General features: G+C 38.8%; 1 protein-coding gene across 1 annotated transcript in view; it reads right to left on the reverse strand.

Annotated features, from left to right (window-relative positions):
• Window positions 1-11,806, reverse strand: part of PIGK (phosphatidylinositol glycan anchor biosynthesis class K) — a 71,722-nt gene extending 59,916 nt beyond the window's left edge. Inside the window, exons 1-8 of the mRNA XM_062003712.1 lie at window positions 11,675-11,806; window positions 10,135-10,188; window positions 7,854-7,945; window positions 3,633-3,768; window positions 1,891-2,002; window positions 1,424-1,520; window positions 980-1,097; window positions 58-168 (exon numbers count right to left, since the gene is read on the reverse strand). Of these exons, the coding sequence (XP_061859696.1) occupies window positions 58-168; window positions 980-1,097; window positions 1,424-1,520; window positions 1,891-2,002; window positions 3,633-3,768; window positions 7,854-7,945; window positions 10,135-10,188; window positions 11,675-11,767 (813 nt within the window). The 5' untranslated portion in view covers window positions 11,768-11,806. The remainder of the gene's footprint in view (window positions 1-57; window positions 169-979; window positions 1,098-1,423; window positions 1,521-1,890; window positions 2,003-3,632; window positions 3,769-7,853; window positions 7,946-10,134; window positions 10,189-11,674) is intronic.
• Window positions 11,807-12,951: the final 1,145 nt, after the last annotated feature.

Here is a 12,951-nt window from a genome sequence, read left to right on the forward strand (position 1 = left end):
AGTTTTGAAATGGTTCAAGTCATTAGCATATTCATGAACATTGAGTATTCTACTTACTAGGTCATTCATATTTGTCTGACTGGCTGGATGAATTTCTTCCAAGAACTCTAGCACATAGAATGTGTATCTGTCCATAAGATGAACGCCAATCCCGAGATCAGGTTGATGCTTTAAAACAACACACAGTAGTTATTGGACATTTGCAGGGGAGAACTCAGTATTTAGGAGAGGGAACAGAATGTAATAGCATGCTACAAAAGTTTAGCACAATGGTTTTTTTTTGTTTTAAGCAAATTGCACAAAGAAAATGACTAGCCATGAAGAAACATATTGGTGATAAACTAAATAATACAGTCTGTTTTCATTTTTCTATACTACAGCCTAATAGTCTACATGTTTGTCAAAAAGCAGGGAAATCTTCCATCTTCACAATTCAGTGCAGATTTGTATGCTGCCCAGAGCTTCTTAGGACTTGGAAAACAGAGCTGGGCTCTCTCAGCTTATCTTACAGCACTGTGCATGGGTTCATGTAATCCTGATCTGCTGCTTTTGGTCTGGCTAGAATATCTCTCTAACTACTCTTTCTGTAACTCAGCTGGAATATAAGTACAGCAGGTGAAAGGTAGGGGGTACTTTTTTTTTGCAAGTGTAAGAAGTTCTAGATTGAATACTCATCTTACACCTCTTTAAGCCTTTCCATTACATTTCTTCCTATTCTAGGCAATGCATAAATTGGCCAGTAAGCACAGAAATCCACTGTTAGCCTGGTTCTTTGGGCCACTGCACAAAAACAAGAAGGAAAAGTACACAAGGAGGAAAAATACACAAAAACAGGGAGGAAAAGTCAAAAAACATACCTTGTAACTAAATACCTTACACATTCAGCAATTAAAAGAGAATTTTAAAGTCAATAGGATCTATGCTTTTTTAACCTAAAACATTCTGGAAATTGTCTTCAGGATCACAAATATCTACTTACTGATAAAGAATCTTCTCCTACTTGGCTGCTAGCCAAGGCCATTATATTAGGTGAATAAAATCTTTCATACATGGATGCTCCTTGACATGTATCAATAATAAACAACAATTCATTGTACCTGAAAGAAAGAAAACATCCTCCTTACCCATCTCTCTTCAAACAACAAATACTTTGTTTTTTAGCTACCAGAACGAATGTTAGGAACCTAAAGAACAGAATACTGCACTCTGAATATATCTAAGATGTGAATTGAGTGAAAGCAATAAATTTGAGCATCTGTAACTGCAGGAGGCTAAAAGTTTTAGTATTTCAATACAAACTTTCATGCAATTTTATGGACAATAGATGGTATCACTGCTGAACGTAAGCAAGGCCTATTGGTTGGACTTCAAGTCTGCTCATGAAATATATTATTTAACCTCTAAACAATGCTTTTTTTCTTACCTCTTTTTCTGCCACATTTGTTCAAAGGCATCAGCAAGTTCTACATTTGTGATTTCTTCAGAATCCTGAAATTTTAAGAAACCATTTCCACCATGGCCTGACAGAAAAATCAGAAGTTAGGCAACAATGTAGGTTAAGAAAAATATTAATCCCAATTCACCATTTTTCTAAAAAGAAAAGAAGGCAAACACATTTCTCTTTCTCCAAACAGAGAGAGAAATGTATTAGTACAGTAGATAAATGTATTAGTACAGTAAGAACAGTACAAATACACCATGGAAACTATACTTGATCAGTACTGCCTTAAAGGAGTACTTTAATGAGCATGACATGCTAAAAAAAAAAAAAAAGAAAAAATAAATCCTTTTGTTGATCTTTTTGTTTGTTTGGACTCTTGATGGGATTTCATGCTTTCAAACAGGATCCAAATGAACATCAATAAATTTTATACAGAAACCCGTAATTACCCGTCATATATATTAGAATATTGCTTCTGTCATCAGAAAGAAGGCGTTTAGATCGCGGAGTGCTTGGGGGGATTCTTCCTGTTAATACACGCAAGAAATTTTCAACAGTAACCTATGAATAGAAACATAAAGCATTAGGCAATTTTCTAAAGAGAAAAATAATGACCAACAATTCTAGACTGGGCTAGATAAATAACAGAACACTAAAATATGTAGTATAAAATACGTAGGGATCTCATTAATATTTACAAATATCTAAATGCTGGGTGTCAGGAGGTTGGGACATCTCTTTTTTCTATTGTATCTAGCAATAGGACAAGGGGTAATGGGATGAAGCTGGAACACAAAAAGTTCCATTTAAACATAAGGAAAAACTATTTTACTGTGAAGGTGAGGGAGCAGTGGAACAGGCTGCCCAGGGAGAGTGTGGTGTCTCCTTCCTTGGAGGTCTTCAAGACCTGCCTGGACAGGTTCCTATGTGACCTGATCTAGGTGGACCTGCTTCTGCTGGGGGTTGGACTGGATGATCTCTAAAGGTCCCTTCTAAACCCTATCATTGTATGATTCTATGATCTAATCAGATGTAATATTGCATGGTAAAAATTGCATAAATAGATACTTTTTGTTTAAGGTTTGACTGCATGTTCACTATCATATGGTATCTTTTACTTTATTCCACTAGCATCAGTCTGTTGCTTTACTATATTCAGTAAGTCTACTACTATTACAATTTCTAAATACATTTCCATTGATCTGAAAACTCATCAGCATACAGCTTTACTCTGCTAAAGCTGTTCATGTACTCACAAAACGCTCCATTACTGTGTGTTACCACGGAAAAATAAAAGTTAAATTTCCCTCTGCAACTCGGGAGAGAAAAAACAAGATCGATTTCTGTTCAATAAGTCTCTGAATAATCAGGTAAGACTCATTTTGGTGATTTTAAGACATCCTGTTAAACACCACTTCCTCCTCATGCAGTCATACAGAGCTCAAATGCTAGCAACAAATCAGGAAAAAAACCATGATAAAAACCCCATGTCTGTTTCTGTATTGTATCTTCACTTCTTTACAAAAAGCTTCAGAGAAATAAATAATTTACTATATACGTAAATACACTCTTATAAACCTTTAGTAATTATTACATAGCACTGTTAAACAATGCCATTGATGTCCAATTTAAGATCAACTGGTAAAGATGCTCTTTGAAGGAATATTATGCAAAAATAAAAAGCTGTTAGAATGCAGATTTCTATTTAGTAATTACAGCAATGGTTAGGTCACAGCTTTTGTTTTATTCTAATAAAAGCATATGCTTAAGATCACAAATGCAAGTAGGTCTCCCTAATAAACATTTCACTCGCATGCCAAAAGCTTCACAGTGGTGTTAAGTGTCTACAAGATGAGACACAAAACAGCCATTTCCAGAGAAGAGAAACTTTAATAATAACACTGTACTCTTAATACATACAAGGAGTTCAATATATTGTTTAACTGTGGAGAACATTTATAATAGCCAATACACAGCATGTTTCTAGTACTATAAAGTTCAAACACCAAACCAAGTACCAAGTGGATAGCAGAAGGCTGGCTGTGTTTTAAATTATCGGTTAATAATAAAAGCCCAGCCCAAAAGTAGTAATGTGAATAGAATTACTTCCTCAGACTTCACAGATGTTGTCATAAAACTTTAAATCAATACTAAAAACAAAGACTCGGTGATTTTATTAAAGTGCAGTCACCTCATAGCTTCTGTAATCCACTTCCACATCATCTCCATAGACATTCAGCTCCATGTTTTTATGACTAAACACAGTAGCAGGCTTGGGATTTCTGGGATTACACGCCATATCATCTGCCAGCATCAGAACTATGTGACTATGGGAAATAAGACAGAAACATTTCAGACATTCTACTTTCATATCAGAGTCAAATGGAAATTATAAAACATGGTCTCATGATTACAACAATCACTTAGAACATGAAGAAGAGTCCTAGAATTTTAAGTGAAACTTTGTTTAATTATACTCTATTTCCTTATATACATCCTCACTATTATAAATATATCAGACATGGAAATAAGACTAGCTGTTAAGCTACAGGACTAAGTTAGGCCAAAGATGGGCACAAAGACTAGACATTAGCAACTTCATGATACAAGACTTGCTTGGACATAGGCTGGCAGAACTCTTTATAAACTATCTGGAGATATTTTATGTCTGTGATACAGTTCATTTCGTGCAGTTCTACAGAAAAAATCCCAGCCTGTTTGTACCTTCCCAGACAGATCAGTTAAAAACAATTTTTAATTAAATGTGAGGAATTCCTGAACATTTCTCAAACCATTATACTACATCTGATATTTATGACCATCTGTGTTAATGGAATTTTCCTGAAGAATAGAAGTGGGCTGTCACCAGACATTTTGTATTCTTCATAGTACCAAGAAAAAAAAAACCCAACAACAAACCACCCAGCATTTCATAATAACAAGAAAAAAATCTCAGCACGTTATAAAGCTGTTTCAACTTGCAAAGATCTATATTTCACCTGGTAGGGTCAGGTTTGGGTCAAAATATGACAGAACAAGAAGTCACTGGAGACTGTTAGCACTAGGAAGAATGTGCCAGAGGTGGAACAAAATGGAATGTGTCTTCCTTAGATAACTCTATATTAGACATAGGTTCGCCTGGATTGTTCCCCCAAACAATGCTTACAAAAGGAAATATCTTCTTCTGGTTTCAGCTGGTACAGAGTTAATTACCTTCCTAGTAGCTGATACAGGGCTATATTCTGGATTTATGCTGAGAACAGTGTTGATAATTCAGTGTTGATAATTATTGCTGAGCAGCACTTGCACAGCATCAAGGCTTTTTTTGCTTCACACCATGCCCTGCCAGCAAGGAGGCTGAAGGTGCAGATGAAGCTGGGAGGGAGCATAGCCAGGACAACTGACCCCAACCAGACCAGTATCATGGCCAGTATGTAAACTGGAGGGAGATGGCAGCAAGGCGCCAGTGGCTGCTCGGGCATATGAGTGAGTGGTGACTAACTGCACTGTGCAGTACTTGGTTTTGGGGTTTGGCGGGTTTTTTTTTTTCTTTGAGTACATTTCTCTCTGTTATAGTCCTTTTACATTATTATTTGGGGGTTTATTATATTTTCACTTCTGTTCATGATTTTTATTCTATTTTTCCTGATTCTCCTCCCCATCTCACTGATGGGCAGGGGGTGAGCGAGCAGCTGCCTGGTGCTCAGTTGCTGGCTGGGGTTAAACCACAACAGCTCTGCAGCCTGCAAAGAGTACTGCTAACTATAAATTAAACTGTGTCCAGCTAATACTATTCCTGTGCTTGCCATCATTCACCTGTATGTCTGCATGAGCACCTTAAGAAAAGAGTTATTCTTTATTAAGTGCTGATACGCTCTGCATTGCACACATTAAAAAAAAGGAAACAAAAAAGGAGAGAGAAATTCTGTCCAAAATAACATAAGCATAAATCCTTGAAAATAAGCAAAGTAAATTATTTCAAGGGGAATGAAACACTGGCATGAATATGAAGCTGTAATGACAGACAGCAGAGGAGGACAACTACAGATAAGAAATAAAGATTTTTTTTTTCAGCACACATTCACAGAAGGACAAAACTATTCTTATAAACGAGCACCATTAAAAGATGATTAGTTGGAAGCAAGTGTTGAATATACAACTTGCAAATTTACTGAGATAAGTCAGGTATGCATGCATTTGCTGTATTATACTCAGAATATTACAGGCAAAGTCATCACTAGGCCTACAATTTAGTACTGAATTTTGGCTAGGAATATGTTTAGTAAAACACAAATAATCACACACTCAGTAAAAAGTTCTGTAGAGTAACAGTACAGACAGGTGAGCACAAACATGCATACTGTATGTCTGTATACTGTATGACATTCTTAAAGTGTATGAAATATCCCAGGGTTAAACAAAACCACTGTGTACACATGCAGCAAAAGAGTCTATGAGTTAAACTGCAGCTTAACTGGAAAAGCAAAGTAATATAGCCACATATTATATCAATGTTATTTTTACTATGTAAAAACTTCTACTGCACAATGACTCCAGGAATCAAAAAAGAATTTCTAGACTCATTTTGGCTTTATTTTAGCAAAACTTTTCTTTTACAAATTGGAGTATCATGACCACACATCAACAAACCAGACCAACTTACAGTTGTAAAACCATAAATCTCTTTCCCAGTGAGCCTCGAATGAGGCTAGGCACAAACCTCTCAAAAAAAACCCACCACTTCAAGAACTGTGAGAAATGCTCATTTTTAAGATGTGGTTTTGAGGTGGTATTTTCAGTCTTATCAATATTTTCAGTGAAGCTTTGCAGCAAAGAAAGAAAATGCAGGAGAAAGAGAGTTTTGTCTAAGGTAGTAACTAACTCAAATCCATGTAAAAATTGCTGCAAATGGGAAAAAGATAGGCTCTTTCTAGTTCTTCTCCAACGTCTTAACCTTGATCTTAGCCAAAGCATTGCTGTTTTTTTTATATTGATTTACAGACTCCTTGGTGTGGATAAAAAAATGGATCAGGCTACCAAACAACAGAGATCTCCAGCCATGATGTAGCTTTTGCTGTCTTTCTAAAACTGCTGCCTATTTTGACCTCAATGGTGAAGATGGATGGATGGATGGATGGATGCAGAGAAGATGAAGGTTCTCAGGTAAAGGCAGAACTAGTCAAAGAATTTCTGAGGTAGTGCCTAGGGTGCCTATGCTTCAAAGGCTATACAGGTGAGAAGACAGATGCTTCCAAATGAGATGTGCAAAAAAAACCCAAAACCCCCCAAACCACCATACTTCTGTGGCTTTCAGCCCACAAACCTTAGGCAGTAAGTTCCCTTGGATCTACAAGCCCCAAATGCTTCCAAAAATCGAGGTTTCAATATCCCCTCTTTCAAAAAGCAGTAAGTCCTCTCTTCTTTTTAAAAACAAACATAGGAAACATGATGATACTGTCATTGTATTCATAATTGAGAGGAAGCTAACTGCGGACTCCAGATATTAGTTTTGGACTTAGACAAAAAAATGATGTAAAACTTAATCTGGTAGAATATGCCTTTTGCAATGATGAAGTGGGCCATACTTCTTTAGCCACACACGCTGCAGAAACTACCAGTCCTCTAACACTAAAACTCAGGAGCACCAGGATTCCCATGGGAGCCTGTGGATATATATATATATATATATATATATATAGACCATTATTCAACAGGTACTGGTGCCTAAAATTCACTTCCACAGTTCTAGTATAAGTATTTGCGTTCCAAAACAGCTGGATGGAAATGCGTCAATACACCTAGAAATTCCAGTAGGAACAAAACTAAAAGACACTCCAGAAGTGTTTTGTTCACCTTCATAATCCTATTGGCAAAGAAGGGATACTATTTCTACTATTTTAACCATTGTGCTATTGCCAGGGAAGCTACTTCAAGGCTACTTGCAATATGTAGGAGCTGCTTTGTTCAGAGCCTTTAGTTTAGTGACTCTCAGTGTAGTTGAGCTGTGAAAGTCTTACATTTCAGTACAATGAGGGTTACTAACATCTCCACATTGAAAGGAAATTAAAGTACAGAGAAAGTCATATCTCAGAGTAGTATTGCCATTGCTAAATACATTTATCAATTTTCCCATTACGCTTTCATTGATGTATTAAGTGGTACATTTTGGTGACCACTTAGCTCTTCATGTTTTTAATCTAAATAATCTATTCCAAATGGAAGCTTTATTACATAACTTGTTTCTTTTCTGTTTGAACAATATCACTACATTTTTCAATACACTGATGTGATCATATCCTTCCTTTTTACTTTTATTCAGCTGAACTGGGATGACAAATGTATTTTTATACTGCTTCAAACAACAAATTAACAGCACACTTGCAAGGAATTGTATTCACCAAGATTCCCTCACCTATCAGGAATGCCCAGTCTCTTGACACTTCTGTAGACTGAAAGAGTATTTGCCACATGACGATAATTAAACCAGAATCGAGATGTACACACCTTGAAAAAAGAAAAAATATATCAAATAGTGTGAAAGGTACAAATCAGCCTGGTACATTGCATCAGAATACCATGATTACAAGAATACCCACTACTAACAAATTAGAAAGAACGTAGCAACACTAAGAAACTCATGGTATGAGCTAGATCAGTCTTTACTGTACCAAAGCAACAAATGCTGAAAAGTCAAAAAAACCCTCAGTTCTTAACATACTGGCTCATGGAAAAAAAAAAAAAAAAAAAGTCATAAAATCTGACTAAGCATAGAAAGTGGCACTTTGGAGAATAATTCAGCATTAGGAAGTGGATAAGCTAATTTTTTTCATTTGCTTTCTCCATATCAAATGGAAGAAAAATCAAAGGAAGAATTCTCATCTCACTAGCAAACCCATTCTGGGAGCACTCTTGTAAAAAGGCATAAATGAATTCACGCAGAAGCTACACACAGGGGAAAAGATAGTGAGGACGTTTGCATTTAAGGAGTGAAATGTAATAAAGTAAGAGCTAAGTGAGCTCTAACCAAAATCTGAACACAGATTCTCTAATATCTCAAAGGAGTTCAGGTTCTGGTGTTCTAACAGACAAATGGCTGAGAATAAGCCATGCCTGTACTTAAACCATTCCCTGCGTCCAACAGTATTTAATCGGTCCTCAAAAGCCACAAATCAACGATATTTCAAAAACTTTGAGGCAATCTGCTCTAGTTCCTTACTAGCCATATCATTGTCTTTGTGTTTAACTTCAGTTCACTACTTTCTGTTTGTTCCACACCAAGGACAGCAGCTTTCCTTTGGAGGTAAATTTCCTCTGCTTTTACAAGTCTTTCAAACAGACAAAGGAAGAAGCATTTTAGAACAGATGACTTGAAAACCACAAAATCATAGAGAAGACAGTTTAAGACAGTTTTTTAAAATTTCAGCTTTACATGTACAGCTCTAATATAAACGGAAACATACTTAGGTTAAACTATGTAACATCTTTTTCTCTAGCCTTTTCATAAAAAGAAATACATGGCACCTTAACAATAAAAAAATCAGCCTGAAAGGATTTCCTTGTGTCTCTATCATCCCTTCAGTTAGGAATGTCAAAGAAACCCATGGGACACAGCCTATGTGAAAACTTGCCTTTCAGCAAGATTTAAATCTCTGAAAATAACTGTGACATTTCAAGGTATTATCATCTGTCCCTTTCCTCCATTAGTGCTCTTACGACACATTGGAAAAAAAGTCTATGCTTTAAATATTCACACTGCCATGAATTAATTCAAACTACAATCCCAGGCTTTAAGTGCCCCATAGCAGTAAAATCTTCCTGATTTTATTGTTTTAAAAATCAGCAGCAATGGTTATACAGGTTAATCATGATCTAGCAGCAGAGAATCTGTTGAGGATGGAAACTATAGCTTCTTAGACCTAATTTTCAAGTTTCTGTGTATATTTTTATGGGTAGTAATAAAAGCATCTATTTGTTAATAGCATTAAAGTAGTACTCGATGTTTTAATAGTTTCAAGTTTATACATTGCAGAATATAGAAATTATGCTTTCTAATTCAATTAATTACTGTTAACTTTCCTTTTATATTGCTCGATTTTAGTATCTGGAAAACAAACAGCTGCTACTGAGTAATTACAACAGTGTTCTGAAACAAATTAGTCATTAAGACCTCAATTGTGACTAAAAACCAATTGTGCAGCATGATTCAAATCTAATAAAATATTCATGGCAAAGCAAAAAAAAACCACAACAGGCTAAGAACAGTTGACCTAAACATTATGCTGCTTGAATTTATTTCATTCTAAACCTATTAAGTTGACAGACTGAGTAAGAACAGAAATCAGAAAAGATCTGTACCTTTCCAGTCACAGAAATGCACTTTTCTGACGTTAGAACTCACATTTATTCAGTATGCAGTATGGTAATTTAACTGTTTTAATACTGTCAGAACTTTTGGTTTATGAATTCTGCCATGTAGCTGGATGTTTTGAGTGCTTGAAATGCAGTCACACTGAAAAGATAATTTCATTATAGTGTAATAAATTTGCAGGCACAACTTCAAATTTATTTATTTCCAAGTCTTTACCTTTCCATTTCATTCAAACCAACAGAATCCTTGAGTGACTGTTGCAATTATGGCTCCTGATGAAAGACTGACAACTTTATTGGATTAAAACAATCTAGACCACGCTTACCAAAACTGCCCAGTTATTTGTATGTCCACTTCTAAAGAACTGTTCTGCTTGATCCTAAAAGACGGAGAAAATGTTACATGATTTTCCGCAGTAAGAAAGAGATGACAGCAAGTACTTTTGTTGTTTCCACAAAAGTGTTAAATGCCACCTTAATACTGAATAAAGCTCACAAACACTTTAATAGAGGTAGTTTCTCTTATTTCATTTTGCACATTTCATGTAAGTCCAAATCTTTCCCTGAAGCTTGCTAAATAACAAAGGAGAAATAACTATTTGTCATTTGCAGCTTAGTTAAAACAAAAAGCCCACCCAACTTTATTCTAAAGAACACTCCAAGAACAAGATAAAAATGCTTACTGACCTACAGATTGTGCCTGAATGAGAAAATGAGCTTGGATTCTTTTTTATTTTCATTGTTCTTCTCATCTTTTCAAAAACAGGTGAATCTGTAATTTTATCTCACTTAAAATCCATCATAGTGACATTTGGAAAACCAGGAACTATGAGAACAACCACCTTCTCTATAATCTGTGTTATCCACAGATCCTACTGTGCTTTGCAGAGGAGAGAGCACTTTAATAGCTTAAATTAGGATGCAGAAAGGGCATAAGGCTTCACATAGGTAAGGTCTGTCGCAGGATTCTCATTCAGATTCTATTAACTTTCTGAAGGTTACTTGGCTGATGCTTGTGTTCTCACATAAAACACAGTAGCAGAAAAGGTGTTTGATAAAATGAAAGGCATATATAAAGCCTCAAGTATCAAACAATCTGCAGTTTAATTGTTAATCCAAAAACTCTAAAAATATTTCTACTGGCTATTTTTGTTCTCATTTGTAATTAATCTCAGGTATAATGATTTGTTAATAAAGCAGAACTGAAACGCAAACAACACTCCAGATGCAATGTGGGCACCGTGCAAAAAACATAATTACTGAAATATGAAGTTACTCCCACGTGAAGCAGTAGCTTCTCCCGTGTGTAAACGCCTCACACCTGCGGAACGAGCAGCCGGCAACCAGCTGAAGCCCGTGGAAGCGCCCAGCGCCCCATCCAAGGCTTTAAGTGAAGAAACTCTATTCGCACACAACTTAGCCAAGGGACGTCCATAAAAGGAACGTTATGACACTGACCACTGAAAGTGACACTGCGTAGCAGACACCGAGACAGGCGAGCCGCGCCGTCCCTGCGCCACTCTGCTCTCGCTGCTAGAACAACTCCCGAGGCCGGGAGGCAGCGCCCGCGGCCCCACGCGTTACGCCCCCGGGGCAGAGCGAGGCGGGGCCGGGGGAGGGCACCCCGCCTGAGGAGCGCGGCACAGCGTGGGCACCGGCCACGGCTTCGCTGGGGCAGCCGCCTAAGGACTGCGCTCGCCGGAGCCAGCGCAGCCCTTCCCGCAGCGGCTGGGTGAGGAGCTGAGGGGCGGCGGGCACGGGCTGCGCCTCCAGAGAAGAGATGAGGAGAAGCAGGCACACAGCCTGCGGCGGGGCCCGGTGCCGCCCGCCCTCTCTCCCCGCGGCCGCTCCCACCAGCCTTCGTACCTGGACGCCGCTGGCGAGAGCTGCGGCGCAACACGCCAGGAGCAGGGCTACGGCGGCTCGGACCCGGCAGACAGCCGCCACCGCGGCCGCCATCTTACCCCGCCTCCTCCGTAGGGCTCCGGCCGCCGTAGCTGCTGGGAGGATGGGGAAACAGCCTCTGCGCAAGCGCCGGGGAATGGGGCCGTCTCTAGCCTCCTGTCCGTCGGCTCTGCTCCTGGTTCTTGTGTTCCGGCACGGTGCGTGTTAGAAGCCTCCGGGTGCTTGGAGGACCGATGCACCTGCCCTGAGCCGCTCCAGGCATTTAGTAACGTATCAGAACTCCTTCGACATTACCAGCCCCTACAGAGCTCCCTTGAAATGCGATTTCTATAGAGCTGAGGCAGCAGTAGTAGCAAATCTCACCACTGTCTTAAGCATACGTGTTCGCTGTGGCTCGGGGTGCAGTGCAGTGCAACCCTACCCTGACCTCATCCGTCCCTTGAGCAGACCTAGCTGGTGGCAGAAAATGCTCAGCTTCACGTCTCTCCTGCGGCTTGGAAGACTCCCGGAGGTGTAACAACATTGGCTTCTCGGCCATTTACGAAAAACATGCCGAAATCACTGGGCTTCGCTGCAGCTATCATGAGGGCAGGGTGGGAGGTGAGCCAAGGGTGGCCTTCAGGCTTTGGTGGGTGCAGGACAGAGCTGCCATAGAGACTGAAGGGGAGTGCTGGGGAGAGGGACTGCCTTTGGTGAGGAGAGGAGAGTCTCAGAAGTACATCCTTTGACAAGATGTACTTTTGCTATTGCCTCAGCTTTGCCATATACACCCCTCAGAGCTACTGAATCATCAGATTTTCATTTCAATCTATTGAACCACTTGGTATGATTCTTTTATTTCGACTAACTCATCCTGTCACCACCTTCGTTCAATTGCCTGATGCCTTCCATTAGTGACGATTCAGAATTTGCCCTGAACCACAGAAGCTATTTCCTGCTCTGGGTACTTGTCATCATCAGTAATGACTTTCTCAGACAGCAGCATATTTCCATGTATTGATGTTGGAATTTCAGCAACATCACATTGCCATTTGAAAGCATCACTGGTTTCCTCAATAAAAATAATCACCTGTAGTTATAGAGGCTTTTCTTTTTTTGCCTAAAGCTAATGAACTTGCTCCCTTTCAAAGAAGCCACCAGTTTCTGTTGTGCCTGAACACACCACAAACCTCCTGTTTGAGCTTTTTATGAACCTAATGAGAAGTGTTATGGGTATCAGCGTCCTTTGGTGTCTGCTT

Source organism: Colius striatus, chromosome 10 (genome assembly GCF_028858725.1).
Source record: "Colius striatus isolate bColStr4 chromosome 10, bColStr4.1.hap1, whole genome shotgun sequence".
In the NCBI taxonomy this organism is placed as follows: Eukaryota; Metazoa; Chordata; class Aves; order Coliiformes; family Coliidae; genus Colius; species Colius striatus.